Source organism: Dasypus novemcinctus, chromosome 26, assembly GCF_030445035.2.
Source record: "Dasypus novemcinctus isolate mDasNov1 chromosome 26, mDasNov1.1.hap2, whole genome shotgun sequence".
Classification (NCBI taxonomy): domain Eukaryota; kingdom Metazoa; phylum Chordata; class Mammalia; order Cingulata; family Dasypodidae; genus Dasypus; species Dasypus novemcinctus.
Genome location: NC_080698.1, coordinates 3,891,421 through 3,908,453, shown reverse-complemented (window position 1 = coordinate 3,908,453; position 17,033 = coordinate 3,891,421). Strand labels below are relative to the sequence as shown.

General features: G+C 64.3%; 2 protein-coding genes across 2 annotated transcripts; one reads left to right on the top strand and one right to left on the bottom strand.

Moving 5' to 3' along the window:
- The first annotated feature begins 1,048 nt into the window (after positions 1–1,048).
- Positions 1,049–3,127, top strand: CYP8B1 (cytochrome P450 family 8 subfamily B member 1). The gene has a single exon (XM_004479268.5). It carries the CDS (start codon positions 1,209–1,211, stop codon positions 2,709–2,711), a length of 1,503 nt encoding a protein of 500 aa, XP_004479325.1. The 5' UTR covers positions 1,049–1,208; the 3' UTR covers positions 2,712–3,127.
- A 2,293-nt stretch (positions 3,128–5,420) lies between these two features.
- ACKR2 (atypical chemokine receptor 2) lies at positions 5,421–15,867 on the bottom strand. The gene is made up of 3 exons (XM_004479266.5): positions 15,665–15,867; positions 7,599–8,781; positions 5,421–5,684 (listed from the first exon to the last, which is right to left on the bottom strand). The coding sequence occupies exon 2, from the start codon at positions 8,737–8,739 to the stop codon at positions 7,600–7,602; it is 1,140 nt and encodes a 379-aa protein (XP_004479323.2). The 5' UTR covers positions 8,740–8,781; positions 15,665–15,867; the 3' UTR covers positions 5,421–5,684; position 7,599.
- Between the last annotated feature and the right edge of the window lie 1,166 nt (positions 15,868–17,033).

Genomic DNA, 17,033 nt, shown 5'->3' with positions numbered 1-17,033 from the left:
TGACGTCCGGATGAGAAAAGACAGAGAGCAGCCGTGAAGCAGGCAGGCCTGGGTCACGCTGCCACGAGGCCAGCAGAGGGGCCCGGGCGGACCTCCCTGGAGACGTCAGGGGGCCCGCCGCCTCGGTGGTTCTGGGCTGCGTTCCTGGGGTTCTGAGCCAGCCGTGGCATCGGCCGGGGGAGCCCTAGGAAGAAGACGCTCAGCTCCTCGGCTGCGGGCTGAAGCCTCCGGCCCGCTGTGGGGGACCCGGCCTGAGGCGCCACAGCCCCAGCTCCCCGCCACGGCCGCTGCTGACCCCCGAGCCTCAGCCCCTCCCTGTAAAATAAAGCCGCCACTTCGAAATCCCCGGGTGTCTCTGAAGTCCCCTGATCCCAGGATGCCGCCCGTTGGGTTCTGTAGAGAAGTGAGCGGGCGAGCCCAGGCGGGGACGGGGCGGCGAGGGCCAGGCGCGGCGCGGCGACAGCCAGCCTCCGCGGGGGGGACCCTCCTTTGGGAGCCCCGCGGCCACTTCAGCTGGGCTCGTCCCCCAGGCCCCACAGATCCCACGGGCTCCCTCCGGCCCCAGGCTGGGTGCCTCTTGTTTGGGTGAGGACACGGAAGGGCCCCGTGGAAGGGCAGGCGTCCGTCGTTCACTCTCAATGCCCACCCCGAGCGCAGAGCCCACAGGGCTCCAGTGAGGAAGGGCCTTCGCGGCCAGAGGTGGGGACAGGTCAGCACCAGGGGCCAGGGGGCCGTGGGCGGCAGTGCGAGGCGTGGGAAAGGGCTCTAGGGCCTGGCTGACCTGCGGCCCCCCAGGCACCGGCCTCGGTTCCCAGGATGGCCACCTGGGAAAGGGAGCGCACGCTGTCTTTAAAAGACGCGGGAGGGGTTCTGCCGAATGGCCTGACAAATGAAATGAATAACTGAGGGAGTGAATCCTGGGGTCACGGGGGTGGGGGAAGAGCCCAGGAAGGCTTCCTGGAGGAGGTGCTGGCACTGAGTCTGAGGAGTCGGAGCCGGGCCTGAAACCGGGCAGGGGGCTGTGGGCAGAGCCAGAGGCTTGCCCTGGCAGGTGCTGACTGCGGGACTGTCTCCCTGAGGTCACTGACAACCCCAGGCCAAGGTCCAGATGGACACAACTGCCCATCCCCGGTTTGCCAAGGCCTCCCAGAGCTGCCCCGGCCCTCGGAGAACAGCCAGTGCATCCGGAGCTCTGGCAGCGCACAGTCATGGCGCTGTGGACCCTGGCGCTGGGAGCCCTGCTGGTGGCCGTCGCGTACCTGTGCCTGCCGGGGCTGCTCCGGCAGCGCAGGCCCCGGGAGCCCCCTCTGGACACGGGCCCCGTGCCCTGGCTGGGCTATGCCGTGGCTTTCCGGAAGAACATGTTTGAATTCCTGAGGCGCATGCAGGCCAAACACGGGGACGTGTTCACAGTGCAGCTGGGTGGCCAGTACTTCACCTTTCTCCTGGACCCGCTCTCCTACGGACCCATCCTCAAGGATGTGCAGAGAAACCTGGACTTCGTGCAGTACGCCAGGGAACTGGTGCTGAAGGTGTTCGGGTACAGCTCGTGCCCGGGCGACTACGAGATGATACACTCCACCAGCACCAAGTTCCTGATGGGGGCCGGCCTGAAGGAGCTCAACCAGGCCATGCTGGACAGCCTGTCCCTGGTCTTGCTGGGTCCCCACGGCCGCGGCCCGGCCGCCGGCTGCTGGCGGGAGGACGGGCTCTTCCACTTCTGCTACGACACCCTGTTCAAGGCCGGCCTGCTGAGCCTCTTTGGCCACACAAAGAACAAGGAGCAGGACCTGCTGCAAGCAGAGAAGGTATTCGTGGAATTCCGCAAGTACGACCTCTTGTTCCCCAGGTTCGTCTACTCCCTGCTGTGGCCCCGGGAGTGGCGACAAGTCCGCTGGCTGCAGCGTTTCTTCCAGAAGGTGCTCTCTGTGGAGCAGAACCTGGAGAAGGACGGCATCAGCAGCTGGCTGTCCTACATGCTTCAGTACCTGAGGGAGCAGGGCGTCAGCCCGGCCATGCAGGACAGGTTCAACTTCATGATGCTCTGGGCTTCCCAGGGCAACACGGGGCCCACCGCTTTCTGGGCCCTCCTGTTCCTCCTGAAGCACCCGGCAGCCATGCGGGCTGTGAAGGAGGAGGCCGCCAAGGTCCTGGGGGAGGCCAGGCTGCCGGCCGGGGAGCGCTTCGCCTGCGACCTGGGCGTCCTGCAGCACACCCCCGTGCTGGACAGCGCGATGGAGGAGACGCTGCGCCTGGGGGCTTCCCCCACCCTCCTCAGGGTGGTCCACAACGACTACATCCTGAAGATGGACAGCGGGAAGGAGTACCTGCTGCGCCGAGGGGACAAGCTGGCCCTCTTCCCCTACCTCTCGGTGCACATGGACCCCGAAATCCACCCCGACCCCACCGCCTTCAAGTACGACCGCTTCCTCAACGCCGACGGGAGCCGCAAAGTGGACTTCTACAAAGGGGGCAAGAAGATCCACCACTACAGCATGCCCTGGGGCTCGGGCGTCTCCATCTGCCCCGGCAGGTTCTTCGCGCTCAGCGAGTTGAAGCTCTTTGTCCTGCTCATGGTCACGTACTTCGACCTGGAGCTGGCGGACCCCGACGCGCCCCAGCCCGCCATCGACCCCCGGCGCTGGGGCTTCGGTGTCACCCAGCCCAGCCACGACGTGCGCGTCCGCTACCGCCTGCGGCCTGCCCCGTGAGCTCCCCGAGACCCCCGCCCGCCCCCGTCCGTCCCTCGGCCTCCTCCCCTGTGGCCTCCCCACATCTCACGGGCTCATCTTTCTCTCTCTGAAACACCCTCTCCCCGTGGGTCGGCAGAGTCCGCCTTTCTAGGGTTGAGAAATAAAGAGCATAACCTTGCGGAAAAAATATCCAACGAGCTGCTCCTGCCCCGCTTCTGTAAATCAGCCCGCGAAAGCTCGGTCTTGCCCCTGCCTTCTGCTTCTGTAACCCCGCTGGCAAAATTTTGCCTAGCAACGCGTTAGCCAGTGAGCAAAAGCCACACTGATCCCGCATAAAATCCTATGGAACCCTATGAAACCTGAAAAGCGGGGCTCAGAATTTGGAGATTGACGCTCCTCTGGGCCTGTGCGTAATAAATCTGTTCCTCCCCCTCTCCCAGCGCTGTTTGGGTTTCTCTGCCGTTCAGAACTCCTGGCTTTACTGCACACTAGGAAATCCTGTGGAAGGGGGGAAATAGCTGCGGGCGAATCAGTGTGAGAGCTGACACCCACCCGGGGAGCTAAGGCGGCCTTTGTTTTTATTAGAGAAGTTGGGAGCTTACCCAACAGTCGTGCATCATTCCCATGTGTCACCGGCGTTAGCCTGTGCCCTCCCCACCCCTCTTCCCGCCCCCACGGCATTTTCCCACATCCTGTGGAACACATAGCAGTGTGCAATGGAAGTGTAAGCCCAGACACATGCATAATTTTAAATTTCCCAGTAGACACCATTTAAAAGTAAAAAGAAACAGGTGAAATTAATTATTATCATGTATTTCATTTAAGCCAGTTTATAAAAAATATCATTTCAACATGTAATCCACATAAAAAGTATTAACAACATACTTTCACATTCCTTTTTTCCATCCTGTCTTTGAAATCTGGTGTTTCCTGTCCACCTCGGCGCGTCTCGGCTCACGCTGGCCACAGCCGGGCACCCGTGGCCGTGTCTGACCACTGGCAGCTGCGGGGAGAGGGGGGGCACCGCCTCCCCTCTGCGCCCCCCGTGGGGGGTCTCTGCGGCTCTGCCCCAGCTCTCTCTGCTCAGGACGCTCCCCTGCCCCCTCTCCCGCACCTCCTCCCGATCATAGCCCCCTCGGGTTCTCCGTTGTTCCGCTGCCCCTTTCCCGCGTCTCTGACGACCACTCGGACGCTCCCCGTTCCCCGTGCCCGTCTACACTCACGCCTGGCGTTGAAGTTTCAATCCATCCCTCGGGCTCGTTCTGGCGAGGCACCCTCACCAACTTTTTCAAGGGAGGCAGCCCTCGCGGCAGGGCGGGGCTTCTCCTGCCGCCTCGGGGTCCCTGGGGAGCCACCTGGGGTCCCACCCCTCCCGCCTCCCACCTGAAATGACCGCTGCCCCCGGGCGGCTTGACCACCGTGCATCTGTCGTGCATCGCTGCCTTCTGCGTCCCCGTCTCTCCTCGCCCTCCCTGGCCTGGGACTGGAGCCCCCCGGGGCTCGGGGCTCAGCGTCTGCTGGTTCATCTCTGCCCCCTGCCGAGGTGTGGACTGAAGTTCAGAAGTCTGACCCCCAGGAGCCTCACTCCCAGGCTGGCGCTTTCCGCAGGGCCTCAGGCCGTTCCCTTCCCATCCGCCTCAGCTTCCCCAACTTCCCCTGCTCGGCCTCCCAGGGCGTGGAGGGGGTGAGGGGTGGTGCTGCTGGACAGCAGAGCAGGGACTGGGGACTGGCGGGGGGCACTGGAGAAGGGAGACCCCTCAGACGAGGGCCCCCAGCTTCTCCCCGCACCACATCTCCAGCTGCTCCCCCCTTCCGCCCTGAGCTCTGCCACAACCACAGGCCTTGGAGCGGGCAGGCGCACCGGGATGCCTTTTTCTGAGTCCAACTGTTCCCAAACGATAGTGTTTGCCTGGAGCATCACAAAGCTCGGACTGGCTGGGAGAAGCGGGACGTGGCAGCCTGTGGCACGAGGGGCCCAGGGCACGGGGAGAAGACTTGGGGTGGGGGCATGGGAGAAGGAGAGGAGGCCACGCCTGGGAGTGTCTCAGCCACCTCGCCCACAGTCGGGCCTGGGCCCCGACCAGGTACGGGAGGGGGCATGAGAGGACGGGGGCCCACTCCCCTCCTGGGCCCCACGGCCTTATCGCGGTGAGATGCTGTGGCCTTGGTTAAGGCACAGGTGTTATCTGGGAAAAGGGCATGAAGAATGAGTATTCGGAAAATAAAAGCAGGTGTGCTTGAGATTAAGGGGAACTCAGCATCCTCCGAATCACTGTTCTGTGTCCAAGGACATGAGGGAGAGGATGGGGGAGTGGGAATCCTTGCCGGAGTTGGACAAGGATTAAGTGGGTCAGCAAAAAGAGATAAAAGGACAGTTTAATAATAAAGCATAAATTGCCTCATTTCTTGGGAGACGATGGGCCCCTGAGCCCCGTTGTGTTGTGTCTTTTGTGTTTTTCTTTCCACCTCCGCGTTCATACAGGTTTCTGCAACACAGTGCCGCCCCTCCCACCCCCGCGCCAGGAGCCCAGCCTGTGGAGTGGCAGCGGCGGGCTGAGGCCAGAGTCCACTGTCAGGACCAAGGGGTTTCAGCTCTCCGAGGGGCAGCCTGGCCCGGGCGTGCTGAGAGCCCTGGGGGGCCAAGGGGAGCCTCGATGGGCCACGTGGGGGTGAGCACAGACGGTGTATCAGCAAGGGATCCTTAGGTGGCACGTAACAAAACACACCCCGAGTGGAAAGGAATTTATTGGTTCATGTAACTGACAAGTCCCTCATGGGGAGGAGCTTCAGCCGTGCCTTTCTGGGGCTCCAACACCACCCCAGGACGTGCTTGCTCACCTGGGCATCCCCCCTCCACCTTCTGAGGTTCAGGTTGGTAGACTCACAGCCGCTCAGCTTTGGATCCATGCCCCTGTTCTTCTAGTACGTTCCACTCACCCTGCGTTCGTTGGTTCTTCCGGGTCACGCAGGTGCCCATCCCCGAACCGTTCGCTGTGGCCGGGGGGTATGCGCCGTCAGGGGCCCAGGCCCGGGCTCTGCCCGCCCCCACCTGAAGCACAGAGCCGCGGCCAAGGACAGGTTCCCCAGAGTAGCGGACGGGAGGGGGAGGCCTGCCAGGCTGCGGAGGGAGGGGAGATGCAGGGCGCATCTGCCCGCCTTGGGGAGTCTCCTGCAGGCTGCTCCCAGGCAGGGCACCTTCCCGCTTCCCAGCCCGATGGCCAGACCCACCTTCCCCCAGCTGAGCCACCTGCAGGGAAGCGGGAGCCCGGTGGGGGGTGCCCCGAGGAAGCGCCCCTCCTGCACCCCTGGGCTTCAGTTACTGAAAACTTGCTCCGTGCCAGACCCCATGCCAGGGGTTGCATACATCCGGAGCCAAAGCAGGGTCCCTGCCCGGGAGCCCACGGGGCAGGGGGCAGGGAACAAAAGGCGAGAGGCTTCCCTACATGACAGCGAGTCCTTTCCCATGTTAGAAGATGCCCGTTTCCTGGCGCTGCTGGGACACAGGACCCCAGCCGGACAGCTGGAAACGCAGCAGGCTATCAGCTCGCAGGTCTGGAAAGCCTGTAGCACAGACTCTTTCTGGCCCTTGAAGGTTTGCCGGCCACCCTCGGCTTGAGTCTCTGCGCCAGGTCCCTTGGTGTCCTCCCATCACACTTCTGTGCCCTGTCCTCCCCTTTTGATAAGAGCAGGTGTATTGGTTGGCCCACCCTCATCCAGTTTGGCTGTACGTTGCCCTAGAACATCTCCAGATACCCCATCTCCAAAAATGTCATATCTGCAGGACAGTGTGAGGGCCTGAACCTGCCCTATGGGGGGACACCAGCCACCCCACAGCACTCCAGGGTAAATGCTGTTGAAAAATTAGCAGGAGGGAAGCGGATGTGGCTCAACTGATAGAGCGCCCGCCTACCACATGGGAGGTCCAGGGCTCAAACCCAGGGCCTTCTGACCCGTGTGGAGCTGGCCCACGGGTAGTGCTGACACACGCAAGGAGTGCCATGCCACACAGGGGTGTCCCCCACGTAGGGAAGCCGGACACACAAGGAGTGCGTCTTGCAAGGAGAGCCGCCCAGCATGAAAGAAAGTGCAGCCTGCCCAGAAGTGGCACCACACACAGGGAGAGCTGATGCAGCAAGATGATGCAACAAAAAGAGACACAGATTCCCGGTGCCGCTGACAAGAATCCAAGCAGACACAGAAGAACACACAGCAAATGGACACAGAGAGCAGACAAGGGGGGTGGGGGGAGAGAAAAAAAAAAATTAGCAAGAGAGCAGAGAGGGGAAGGCCAGGCCACGGGCATGTGCTCACTGGGGGCACAGGATGTATCTACCTGAGCAGGTGCGATCTGAGTAGAGCCCCAGCACTGTGGGGCGAGCAGCCCCTGGGGGAGAGCAGTGCAGCGGGGGGGGGGGGGGGGGGGGGGAGCAAGTGGAATAAAGGCCCCACCATGTGCCTGGAGGGTATGCTGAGGAACGCAGGGGCCAGGGTGTCCATCTGGTGGAGCTGCCCCTAGAGAGGGAAGGCTGGGGGCGCAGACCCTAGGCCGGAGCTCCTACTGAGGGAGGTGGCAGTGATGGCTGAGGAGGTTTAGAGGTCCACTGTGGCTGCTGTTTGGAGCATGGACATAGGAAGAGCGACGCTGGGAGCAAGGGGGCATTGGAAAACCATTGCAGCAACTTAGGCGAGGCAGCGTGTCACCCTGGAAGCAGGTCAAGAAGGGGGAGGAGGAAGGCAGGTGCGAGCACACCCCCAAACAGCTGCCGCCTGGGAGCCGAGAACGGGCAACTAAGCCATGCCGTCACTGGGGCCTTGGGCAGGAGCAGCTTTGCTGGGGTGATCGGGGTGGAAGCCGAACCGAGCTGGGTCCCCATAGCTCTCTCCAGGCCGGGAGGCCCGCCGTACCTTAACTTTCCCCCACAGCTCCCTTCTTTGGGGGGCCCTGCGCCAGCTCACTCATGTTGGCCATTTCTTCCTGCACCGTGAGCCCGCTGCTCTCAGAGGAGTCGGGCGGCGCGGCCCAGGCGGCGCCAGGTGCCAGCTGCCGCCCGAGCGCGGCGGCCAGGAGGGCCTTCAGGCGCTGGCGGAAGCGGCGGCTGGAGAAGGCGTAGAGGACGGGGCTGAAGCAGCAGTGCAGGAAGGCGACGCTCTCCGTCACCTGCAGGGCGTAGTCCAGGCGCCGGCTGGCCTCGCAGTCCCCGAAGACCTGCAGGTCCAGCAGCGAGTGCAGCAGCAGGGTCAGGTTGTACGGGCCCCACAGTGCAAAGAAGGCCAGCACCAGGCCCGCGGCCACCCGCAGGGCCCGGCCCCGGCCCGGGGGCCGCAGCCTGCGCAGCACGCAGCCGATGCGCGCGTAGAAGATGACCATGGCCAGGAAGGGCAGGAGGAACCCCAGCAGGTTCTGCTGGAAGCGGAGGAAGAGCTTCCAGGCGGCCCCGTGCCCGCCGAAGTCCGCGTGGCAGTGCCACACGCCCTTGGGCGCCTCGTGCGTCCGCACGAAGACCATGTCGGGGACGGAGACGGCCAGGGCGGCGGCCCACACGCCGAGCACCAGGAGCAGCGTCTTGGCCCGGGTCCTGTGCCTGTGGCAGGGCCAGGCGTGGACGATCTCCAGGTACTGGTCCAGGCTCAGGCAGCTGATGAAGAAGATGCCGCTGTAGAAGTTGATGGTGTAGAGCGTGCTCACCAGCTTGCACAGGACGCTCCCGAACACCCAGTGCCAGGCCATGGAGACGCCCCAGAAGGGCAGCGTCACCACGAACAGCAGGTTGGAGACGGCCAGGTTCAGCAGGTAGACCTCGGCCACCCGCCGCCGCGGCGCGCGCCGGAGCAGGACCCCGAGCAGGAGGAGGTTAGCCGCCAGGCCGAACGCGAAGACCAGGCCGTAGAAGGCGGGCAGGAAGCTCTGGCCGAAGGCCACCACGGCCTCCTTCCGGCAGGGCGCGAAGGCCGGGTCGTCCAGGTAGTCGAAGCCGTAGAAGGCGCTGCTGTTCTCGGGACCCACGTCCTCGGTGGCGGGCGGCGGCGGGGAGGTGGTGACAGCCATGCCGGGGGACACGCGCAGGCCTGGGGGCGGGCGCACCTGAGGCTGCTGGGAGAGAAGCAGTGTGGTGAAGGCGGGCACTCCCCGCCTCTCTCCAAGCCCCTTCTGCTGCTGCCCCGGGGGTCCTACGGGCTCTTCAAGTCTACGTCAGGCAGGGACTGGGGTCTAGCGATTACGACTGTGAACTTGGGAGCCCAACTCTGCCCGGAGCAGGGCCGTCCCCTCGGGTGAGTGACTTAAGCGGCCAAGGCTTTCCTGGCCTTCGGTCATTGCATTACGGGTCTTTTCTTCCTTGGGTGGCTTATGGTTACTTTTTAGAATGAGAACGTATCTCCAGGAGGGCTTGTTCTATCTACGAATATCCGGTGTGTCCACTCTAGCTTTGAACTCTTCTAACTTCTATTACCTGAGGATTCCCCTTGCTTTCAAGTTCAGCTATGCATTAACATTTCCTAAAGCATCCTAGGGAGCAGGGCGTCTTCACCCTTTCTGTCCCACGGCCCCCTCTGCCAGCCAGGTGAAAGCCACGGACCCTCGCTAAGTCCCCACGAGGCCGCGCACTATTTAATAAATACGTCACCCACACGTCCCCACGAGAATAGCGGTCTTCTGAATTTCCGTTCAAGCTCATGGGCCCGTGGTTAAGAACCCGTTAGAGAGTGTTTCTAAGTGTGTCGCGGGAAGATGTGATTCATCATCAACCTCCTACGCCTTCCCGTGCCTCGGTTTCCTCATCGTGATAATAACAGTGGTGCCTGCCTCCCTCGTGGGGTTCTCCTGAGGCTGAAGGATGACGCACGCCCAGCCCTTCAGGCTCTGTGAGGAGCCCCTGGCGCAGAGTGAGCTCGCAGTAAACGCTAGCTTACGCCACAGCTTTGCCCGGAACCGTGTCCGTCTAACTGGACGGGGCCACCTCACTCGTCCGTCCAAGTAGACGGGGCCACCTCACTCGTCCCCCTAAGACGGGCCCTCGATGCCGCGTCGGTCTCTGCCCCAGGGCCTCTCAAATCTGTCCGCGTACCTCCAGGCGCGTAGGAATCGGTGCAACGAGAAGCTCTTTTACTAAAGCTAAAACGAACGCAACTGTGTGTGCTTGCAAGGGAAAGCAGGAGAACGACGAGGAGGGATTCAGAGGCCTGGCGCGGGTGCGGGCGCGGGCGGGCCGCTGTGTGCGGGAGGTGGTGGTTAAGAACAACCGGGTTGTAGAAGCCAGCCTGCCCGAGCCAGCGGCCGAGCTGCCCTGATTCACGGACTATGTGCCTTCCTGCTCCTTGTGCCAGAGGCAGGGGGTGGGGTGGGGGGTGGGGGCGCTTCCTGTTCCACACGTGGGCACCCACCCAGGGCGGGGACCAAGAGCCGGCGGATAATCCCACCGAGTGGCGCCGAGGCCCGCGGGCAGCCCACCCCGCAGCTCGGCCTTTTCCTTTTCATGCTTTGATTCAAGGTTGCACGTCTTTATATGCTCGATGCCCTTTGGCGTTTTTTCCTGCGAATCGTGTACTGTTTCCACGGGATGGGTTCTCGTTTTAGAAGAGGCCTCTCTAGAGTACGCGTTTTCACGGTTACCACTGCTAACACGTCCCCCCGTCCTTGCTGGGAGAAGGGTGGTCTCGGTTTTGTTCCGGGTAGACCTTCGAAGACGCTGGCCGGGCGCTCGGCCGACCCTCTGACGCGCACGGCGCTGATGGAAACCCCCCCAACGACATTTCCCGGGCGGCCCCAGGGACCTCGCCCCCTCGAGCCTCGGCCGCCCCCATGGGCGCCCGTCCACGGCATCTGGGCCAGATGTTGGGGAAAAACACACGCACCTCGCCCCCACACTGGAGCTCAGCCTGGTGGCCTTGGCGAGAGCTGGGCCCTGCGCCCTGCCCTCCCGTGCCTCCGGGGGTCTCCTGAGCCCGCCCCCGCCTGGGACTCCCCATCCGTGAGCTGCTGGGAGGGCTGCTCCCCTGCCCTGGGCCCCAATCTGGGGTCTTTTTAGCCGGAGGCCCCTGGAGTTCAGACACCTGCCCTGCTGGACCGTCAGCTCTGACCTCGCTCGACCCTGACCCGTTGCTTTGGCAAACAGCGGGGTCCAACCGCTCTCACCGAGGCCAGAGGCCGGCTTTGAAGTCCCTCCGCCGGGAGCGCTCCCCTCCCCTCGCCCGGCCTCTTCCCTCTGGGATTCCTTCCAGCTCCTTCCAGTGGGGAGGCCACCAGCCCCGTATCAACAGAATGACATCACCCAGCACCCCTCCTGCGCCCACTGCAATCACTGGCACCCTGGTCCCCGCCGAGCCGGCGAGGAGTGCGGCCCCGCCTGGCCGGGGTCACCCGTGGCCGACGGCCGGCCGCCTGTGAAACCAGGCCCTGGTGTCCAGCACGGCGCATTGGCCCCGGCCCCGGCCTCGGCTCCCCCTGCCCCACAGTTACTGAAAAGAGGCCCAGAGGCTGGAGGCTCCACGGCCAGTGCTCCAAGGCAGCCAACTTGGGGCAGAGTAAGGACCCCCGAAGAGACCCCCGAGTCCCCAGAGCCTGTGAGAATGTCACCCACACGGCAACAGGGACTTCAACTATGTGGCTAAGGAGGTTCTCCTGGGTTTCCAAGTGGGATCACTGTCATCGCAGGGTCCCTGTAAGAGGGGGCAGCGGGGGGCGGGAGAGGCGACCGCAAGCAGCACCGCGGGCGCACTGCCCAGCGCCCTGGACTTCAACCTCTGACCTCCAGCGCTAGGAGGTCATTCGCGACAGCAGCGAAATCTCAGACGGAACGGGGGTGGGAGTGGGGGTGGGTGAGATGCAGAGAAGGGCGTGGCTTGCACAGCCGGCGGCTGCTCTGTCCACCCCACCCCACGCGCAGTCCCCCTGCTCCCACTGTCCCCCTGCTCCCACTCTGCTTTTCCTCTCTGCTTTTCCCTTGTCCGTTCTGCCTGGATCCGTTTGGCTGATCCAGCAGTACCTTGTGAGAAATGAATTGGAAGTATGTCTTTCACACCCTAGTGAGAACTAGCGGCCCGGGGCAAAGCTCTGCACTGGGACTTTTGGGGACCCCCGAGAACTCGGTGGGGGCTGGGGAGGGATGCTTCGTGGAAGAGGGACGCCAAGGGCAAGGGGACCCGGGCTTGCCTCGCAAAGGACCCACGGGCTGAGAGGTGAACCATGGCTCGTCTCTGGGGCAGTCACGTCATCCTCTCGGTGCCTTCCGGAGGCCACTGGGCAGGGCTGGCCCCGGCCTCGACCTCTAGCCGAGCGGCCGTGACCCCTCCTGAGGCCCCCACGCCAGGGAGACATTGCTCTACCCACCCAATGGGAAGGCGGCCGAGCTGGCTGGACTCCTCCGTGGACTGAGCACGTGCCTGGAATTTTCCCTCTTCATCCTCACTTAACCCTGGGAGGTGGTACATTGTAGCTCCCGTTTTCCAGATGAGGAAACTGAGGCTTGCGAGGTGACACCCAATCGCCCGCAGCCTCAGATCAGTAAACAGTGACGCAGGACTGGATGGCCAGAGCAAGACAAGGTGAAACAGACAATCCCCGCCCCCCAGCCCCCTCTTTCCGCCTGAATTTGAAGGGCGAGGGGCCGGTGCGTGCCGCTGGAGGCAATCCCACCAGCTCTCGAGAGCCCCTCTTCCCAACGCTGTGCTCGGTGACCCTGGCGTGGTAGCTTGAACTTGGCCGTGGGGAGTGGTCTCCACCGCGGTGCAGCTTGCCGCCCTCCCACTGCACCCCAGCGCTGGCCTTGGCGGTAGACCAGCACCGTGGGACTTTGACCTGCACCTGCCCCGTGTCCGCCCCTGCCTCCCCCAGCCCAGCGTGGAGCCTCGAGGGCAGCGGCCACGTGGCGACCCCTCGCCTGCTCCCCTTCCCGTGCCGCTCACAGAGGGGTAGGACCCAGCGAGCAAATAAACAAGATCAGACAGGGCCCCGGGAGGCCGCGCCAGCTTCCCGACCCCGAAGCGCTGCAGAGTCCCTCTCACAGGGAGTGATTGTGCTCGCTCTCGTAGAATTTGGAACTCGCAAGCCTCCTTTTCAAATGCACACCAAAGCCTCTTCCCAGCAGCCTGGAGGAGCCCCCGCCGCAGCCCCCCGCACGCCCAGACGTGCCTGAGGGCCCCTCCTGCGGGCAGAGCCCCGCTCTCCCCCCTGCGAGCCTGGGGTGCGTCTCCAGGACGCGGCCCCCCCCGGGGGTGTCCAGGGAAGGGCCATGGCAAGAGCCGGCGTGGGTGCCTCTTGGCCACTCTGCTCTGCGCCTCCTGCCCCCGCTGGTGCCGTGGACACAGCCGAGCCGAGACCCTCCTCCTGCACGATGTTCCTCCAGCCCGGCCCCCCTGCCCCTGCACCTGGAGCCTGTGGCTGCGGCGCGTGACCCCACCGAGCCCCCACTGTGTCCCCTCGAGCTGTGGTTCAGGGGCTCCCCTAGCTGGACCGGGGTCACCTCGTTCTGTCAGGGGCTCCCCGGCTGGTCCCGGGGGGTCTGGGGTCCTGAGGCCTGGGTGCCACCCTGGCTCGGCTTGGGCTAGTCCCTGGTGGCCTCTGCTCCCAGCCCTGGCACGTGCTCCGGCATTAAGATGGCGACAGGAGCAGGGGCGCTCGTCCCGCGCTGGCTGCGCAGGGCACTCTGGCCCTGGCAGACGTGCAGATGGAGCAGCTGGGAGCAAGTGGCAGAGACCCCGCCTTTGGGGACTTGGTAGCAGGTACCAAACTCTAACCCCACATGTAGCAACTGCCATTTCCAACACTTACACAGCACTTGCTGTGTGCCAGGCTCGTCCTCAGAACTCTTCTGAATGAATTCTTTCCATTCTTGCAATAACAGCATGAACCAAGTACTATTATTATCTCCATTTGACGTACGAGGAAACGGGCCCAGAGAAGCTGAGGAACTGGCCCAAGGCCACACAGCTAGTAAGTAGCAGATCTGGACTCGAATCCAGACCCAGAGCCTTATTGACACGTGGTGAGGGACGGAGCAGTAGCAGGACCCCTGGCTGGAAGCCTACGGCCAACCACGGGAGCAGGACCTCAGCGCCTGCCACGGAGGAGGCGAGGAACGAGGCACAGCTTCTCCCAGGGCCCCAGCGCAGGGGCAGAGCCGGGGCGCGGGGTCGCTGCCCGCCTTGGGGGGCCCCGCCAGCCCCAAGCCTGGAGCCCGTGCCCACCACCAGCCTGTCTTGGCATCCCAACAGCAAAGGTGGCCGTGGGGACGGGTTTTGCCGCAGTCCTCCCCGCGGCCATGGCAAGCAGGCCCTGGCTGGGAGGGGGCTTCACGCCCCCTGCCCCGCTCCATCCTCACGCTCATCCTGGAGGGGCGATGCCGTGGGCGGCCCTACGCACAGCCTGGCCGGGGGCTCAGAGACAAGGGCAGGCTGGAGGCAGCCCCGACTGCACGGCTGCAGAGCGGCGGCTCAGGCCCGCAGCAGGTGCAGGCAGGAAGGGCTGTCCAGCCCCCAGCCCGCCCCGAGCCCGGCCGTGCCGGCGCCGCCCCAAGACCCTCAGGACGGCCAGCTGCCCCTGGCCGGCCACCAGGAGACGTCGCGGCGACGAGGCGCGCTGGAAGCAATATGGAGCCGCCCAGGCGTTTGCCGGGGCCCTCTCGTCTCGGGGTCCTCGCTGGGGTCTCCTGGCTGCCTGGGGTCAGCGTGGGCAGGGGTCACCGCGGGACCTCACACGGCAAGCCCGGGGAGCGGGCCCAAGTGGCGTGATAAAATGCCACTGCTCCCCCCACATTTACTTCTTCAACACGCGTTTTTCCTCGGTGCAAGGTAGTCTAGGCGCAATACAACACGTGAAAATGCAGGGAAAAGATAGAAAAGGGGCTGAAAACTCCCCACAACGCTCCCCCCAGAAACAAGCCGTGGGAGTGTTTGGGTGGCTCCGTTCCTGTTTCCGGCCCGGAGCCCCGTCGGCCGACCACCCTTCCCTGGACTTGTGGGGTCACGGAAGCTCAGGGCTGGAAGGCGGTGCCCGTGCCCTGTGGTCACAGAGGTGCCCTCGCAGCCTGCTGAGAGGGCGGCCCCTCCCGCTCCTGGGGGCACGGGGCCAGCCCGCTCTCCACGTCCCGGGGACTCCGGGGATGCCTGTGACCTTGATAAAAATCACGAGGCACCCCCCAGCTTAGCTCGCCCGCTACAGCCCGACCCTCCGAGGGGCCACTGCCCTGGGAGGCGGCGGCTCTACGTCTGCCTTGGGTTTGCTTTGCCTCCTTCGTCGCCTGACATTTCACCACTAGCTTGCACTTGGATTTCAGCACCACCCGCAGGCAGCGTGGGCGCAGGTGGCGGCGGGAGGAGCGCGGGGTCCCGGCCGCCCACCCGTGGGCGAGGCGCTCAGCCGCTCTGGGAGCCTTGCTGTTCTGATTACCAAATGCCTCTCGCAGCCTTTTTATACTTACATGCGAGCCTGGAGCCCGGCCACGGCTCCCTCCAGCCCCAGCGAGTAGACCCACCCACTAAATGCTCGGCGTAGCCGGAGATGGACTGGGATCCCGGGGTGCCGGGGTCCCGGGGCGGGAAAGGGGGCTGCGGACCTGAGGAGCGCGGGCCACGCGGAGAGCGGCAGGGGCAGGAGTCCCGGGCCGGGGACCCTCGGCCCTGGCAGAGAAGACTTTTAAGACCACCTTGGCTGCCCCATCCTAGCCCAGCTGGGGAAACCGAGGCCAGAGGGCGACGGGGATGCCTGAGGTCCCCCAGCCGGTCTGAGACCCAGCTCTCTGGAGTCCCAGGAAGCTCTCCGGGCCCCTGGGGGCCTCACGCAGAGGGGACGCGCAGAGCTGGGGTCACGGGGCGCGGCCCGAGGACTGCCCGGCTCCCCAGCTCCTGGGGAAGCTCCTCCAGCCTGTCGCCCAGGAGAGGAGGTGCCACAGGACCCTCCGCCCGCGCCAGCCCTCCCCGTGCCCACCACCTGTGCTCGCTCCCCTGCACAGGGCCCCCCACTGAGCACGGTCACTTGCCTGGGGCACTCCCGTCAGAGGCCAGCAGTGGTGCGGGCTCCCTTCTGCTCGGGGAAGTGAGGAGGAAGCTGCGCTCCTCCCGGCCCTTCCCCTCGGACAGGACAGCGCTGCTTTAAGGCCGGGGAGCGCCCCGCCCTCCGGCTCTGCGGCCACAAGCTGTTCCCTGGTCAGGCTCCAGCGACGCCCCCACGAAAGCACATCCCCCGGGGACAGTCCAATTCCTTTAGAAAACACCCGGTCCTGTCCCCCCCCCGCCGTGCCCGCCGGTCCTGGCCAGCAGGCGGATGGCCCTCGGCAGACCCCGGGCGGGGCTTCCGGTCACCCGCGCAGCCCCTTCCCGGCTCACCTGCGCCACGCAGCCTGGGTCCTGCTCTGCTGGCCCGGGCAGGGTCCCCACCCTGGCCGGCCCCACCCTGAGGCTGCTTTTCTGGCCATAACTGCCGCCCAGCAGGGCTGAGGCTGTCACACCCACGGTGTGTCACCAAAACCTCATCTCCTCAGTGTCCAAAGCAGCCTTCCTGCCCCCACCCTCCTCCCCCACCCAATCAGGGGATGTACATGCTGCTTATCAGCACCCACTGGGCAGGGGGCTCCCGGGACCCTATCTGATGACCAGCTCCACCCCTGGGCCAGCAGGAGTGGAGCCTGAAGGAAGGAGAGCGGTGGGTGCCGCCCGCAGGTTCATCAGGGCCTGTCCCCCAGGTGGCCTCAGCCGCCTCCAGCCCAACGCAGGTGCTTGGTGACACCCAGTGCCGCCACCCAGATGGAGCCGCGATGGAGCCGCTAAAGAGCAGTGACGCCAGGTGTGTAGAGGCACCGCGGGGCACGTGTAGCTCCGTGGTTGAGTGCCTGCTTCCCAGGTACGAGGTCCTGGGTTCGATCTCTGGTACCTCCTGAAAAACAAAGGCACTGGTGGGAAGCAGCTGCGGCTCAATCAGTTGGGCTCCTGCCTACCATACGGAAGGCCCTGGGTTCACATCCCAGGGCCTCCTTGTGAAGGCAGGCTCGCCCAGCCCGCAAGTGCAGCAGAGAGCCAACTCAGCAAGGTGACGCGACAAAAAAGAGGTAGACAAGCAAAAATGCAGAAGAGTGCACAACGAATGGACACAGACGGCAGACAGCAAGCAAGCTGCAAGGGAAGAGGGGAAATAAAATAAATACAGACACAGAAGAACATAGTGAATGGACACAGAGAGCAGACAGCACGCAAAAAGTCACAAGGTGGGGGGGGATAAAATATTTTAAAAAAGGCCCTAGCACCAGGGTCACCCAGAGCTGGGCTTGCATTTGACTCTCACGCGCCGGCTGTGTGGCCAAGAGATGGTGGTCTCCCCGCTCTGGGCCCTGGTTTCCACAGCGAGTTGGGGAT